Raw genomic sequence first — 3,175 nt, forward strand, 5'->3', positions numbered from 1 at the left:
ACATTATTACAAATAACTTCATTTCTGGACATTTGATTTCTTTGTATGTATGGATCACTTGGGTTGTTACCGCCATCTGGTGAAAATTTCATGTCAATAGCACCTCTAGTAATATATTTACTGAAAAAAATGTTGACGTGTTCAATACTTATTTTACCTGCTGTATTCTGTTGAATGCTAAATCATAATTTCCAGACATGTTCTAAACACAACATCAAAACCTAAACTCCAAATGCAAAGTTATAAAATGGTTATAGAGCCCTTAAAACATAAATACAAATTCAAACATTTAAAGGGGTTTAATCATTTGAATTACAGAACAGCAAATAGAGACAGAATGTTTATTTTGACTTGTTTTTATCAACCAAATAACAGACTTCTTGAGAACAAAATCTTTCCCAAGAGAAAGGAAAGGGATAGTGAAAAGGCTTATTTTTAGATAGCTCTCCATGAGAGCTGAAAGAGTTCAGTCTGTGGAAGGAAGGATTTGACCTCAGGTGGCCAAAGATCAATCAGTGGCAAGATGAGGTGAGGGGAAATGGGCGTATTCACTACAATAATTAGAAACTTGAGAAGACATTTGACCCCAAAAACAAAGCAACCATGTGTTTATTGTGACTTTGAAGAAAGTAGTGAAAAAAATCACTCTTTTGTTGTTCTGGCATTTAACGAACTGAAATAATTTGTGACTCAAAACAGGATAAAACAGGTTTAGTGACATGTAAAAACATTATCTTTGACCTTTCAGCATTAGGAGAAAAACTAATATTTATGTCACAATGAAGAAAAAATTCAAGACTCTTTTAAAGACACTGTTTTATACTTTTACATTATTTCTGCTCATTTCTGCTCATAATGCTATTAAAATTTTAAAAATTATAACTAAGTTGACAAAAACCCAAAGCATGAAAATAAAAAGCTAAAATGGATTATTCTAATTTTTAACAACACAGGTTTTATTAAAAATTGGACCAAATTTCTTTTCCTGGGCTCACCTTGCTGTTGTGTAACAGGTAGTTCTGTTTCTGTCTCTTCTGGTTCTTGTGTGGATTCGGTGTCGTCGTCTTCTTCCCCATCTTGGGAAAATGCTACGATGCAACACCTCTTGTTACTTTGAGCACAATCAAATCAATCAACAAACAAGCAAGAAAAAAGCACACTGGGCTCTTTTATTACTGTAAAATAAAAACTAAAACACACAAAAGGATGAAAACTGTAAGGTCTACTCAGCAGCACTGTTGGAGCAGCCCGACTGAGTCACTCAGGAAGTTTAGACTTCCGTTTAAATGAGGAGTTGCGACAAAAATTAAATCTGTTGCCAAATTCATCATTAGGAAAGAGCAAAACAGGTTGGGCTGAGAGAAGTTACTCAAAGATTTCACTTTTTAGTTCCCCTTGTATTGTATTTAATGTATGTATGTATACACACACACACACACACACACACACACACATATATATATAACATTATATATTAGTCACCCACTTGGGTGTTTTATAGCTGCTATAAATAAGTTGGTCAATATAAATTGTCCTTTATTACCAAAACATTAAAAAGTACGTAACTTTCTTCAATGTCAAAGTGAACTCAAATGTCTACAGAGAATTACTACGTAAATAAAAACAAGAAACATAAAGCAAGTGATATAATAAATATTCACCACCCTTTAAAGCGAATGTCCTATATCATCTTAGAGAAAAGATGGTTGAAAATTAAAAGTCAGGGGACGAATACACAAAAAGATTTCCAAGATCTTAAACATCCCCAGGAGTTCTGTTAAATCCATCATCAAGAAAAAGAAGCCATGAGCCACGTGTAAATCTGCAAGAACAGATCGCCCTCACAAGCATAAGGAGAATGGTGGGAGAGGCACCGAGACACCTGTGACTGGGAAGGAGTCACAAGCTTCAGCAGCTGAGATGAGACATCAGTCTGAGCTTTATGGAAAAGTGACACTGTGATAAAAACTCACAATGAATCTTGACCAGTCCAGACAGTTTCTTTGAATTTAACAGAACTCCTGAGGATGTTCAGAGAGTTAGAAATCTCTTTGTATTCATCCTGATTTGTATGAGTAAAATTAAGACTTTCACTTTAAAAGGGGGTGAATATTTATGCAATCGTTTGTTTTACATGATTACATATTTTAGTTTAAATGCTTTTATATTGATTTTATTTTGACGATGTAGAAAGGTTTTTAAAAAATTAAAGAAGAATGCAATTTATATTGAACATTATGAATTCATAACAGCAATAAAATCCCAGATTCCCCCCAGGAGAGGAATGCTTTTTATAAGATTAAACAGCCCTTTGGTGTTTGTGAAAAATGACTCAAGCTGAGCTGATCAAACGTCACGAAACTTAAAAAAAACTGATTCCACTGAAGGCCTCTGGTTTTTAGCTGGGTTTCAACTGAAAGGAAGATTAAAGCTGGAAAACAATTTAACATGCTGGGTCTTGTTCCTGTTAACGTATCTGCTCTGCTCCGCCCGGTGATTTTAAATTCATTTCAAAATGAGCAAAAAACCTCATCAAAACTTGTTTTTAACTGCGTGAGCCGCTCTAAACTTTGTGTCATGAAGTAAAGTTTGTCGTAACAAAGTAAAAGAATCAGGTTAAAGCAGAGAGCAGGGAGGAGGCAGGTTAAAGAAAAGTGTTGTTTTCAGAATGAAGACAGTTTGTTTCCTGTCCTACCTTTCTCAGTCAGACTGCTCAGCAGCAGCAGCAGCAGCAGAAGTAGAGGGGTCTTTAACCGGGGGCCTCTCATGTTACTAAGCAAAGACATAAAGACATAATGTCACTGCTTCCTCCTGTGTTGTCACAGCATCACACTTCCTGATTTGACTTAACATTTACAAAAAAAAAAAAGAAAGGGGAAAAAAACAGCCACACACCCACAGATTCACTCGGATAAGTCACTCGGATGTGATGCAACAAGCTGTGTGCTTGTAGATACAAGTCTGACGGCTCTTCAGCTGCAGGGAAATCACATTCCTGACAGTCAGACGGAGCAAAGCAGTGGAGTTTCAGTTAATCAGGTGTCTCTTCTCACCCGCTCTCCGGTGCTCTGAACTCTGTGGTTGTGCACCTAAGAGCAAGTTCCCGCAGGATAGTTGCATCCGCTCTGTAAGGTAGACTAATAATCAGAAAACTGTGGGTCACGCTGCTATGATC

The 3,175-nt window shown here is 36.3% G+C and overlaps 1 protein-coding gene across 6 annotated transcripts in view; it reads right to left on the bottom strand.

Moving 5' to 3' along the window:
* The window catches only part of tmem154 (transmembrane protein 154), a 13,835-nt gene extending 10,928 nt beyond the window's left edge, over positions 1 to 2,907 (bottom strand). For 3 of the 6 annotated variants that reach the window (XR_001311218.1, XM_014020689.1, XM_014020687.1), the window contains exons 1-2: positions 2,696 to 2,907; positions 996 to 1,088 (exon numbers count right to left, since the gene is read on the bottom strand). Coding sequence is in view for 5 of the 6 variants with exons in the window: in XM_014020689.1 (XP_013876143.1) it covers positions 996 to 1,088; positions 2,696 to 2,786 (184 nt within the window). In the remaining variant the exon portion in view is untranslated. The remainder of the gene's footprint in view (positions 1 to 995; positions 1,089 to 2,695) is intronic. The other 3 variants (XM_014020690.1, XM_014020692.1, XM_014020688.1) reach the window with 3 other exon arrangements.
* Positions 2,908 to 3,175: the final 268 nt, after the last annotated feature.

This window comes from Austrofundulus limnaeus, unplaced genomic scaffold (genome assembly GCF_001266775.1).
Source record: "Austrofundulus limnaeus strain Quisiro unplaced genomic scaffold, Austrofundulus_limnaeus-1.0 Scaffold263, whole genome shotgun sequence".
Classification (NCBI taxonomy): domain Eukaryota; kingdom Metazoa; phylum Chordata; class Actinopteri; order Cyprinodontiformes; family Rivulidae; genus Austrofundulus; species Austrofundulus limnaeus.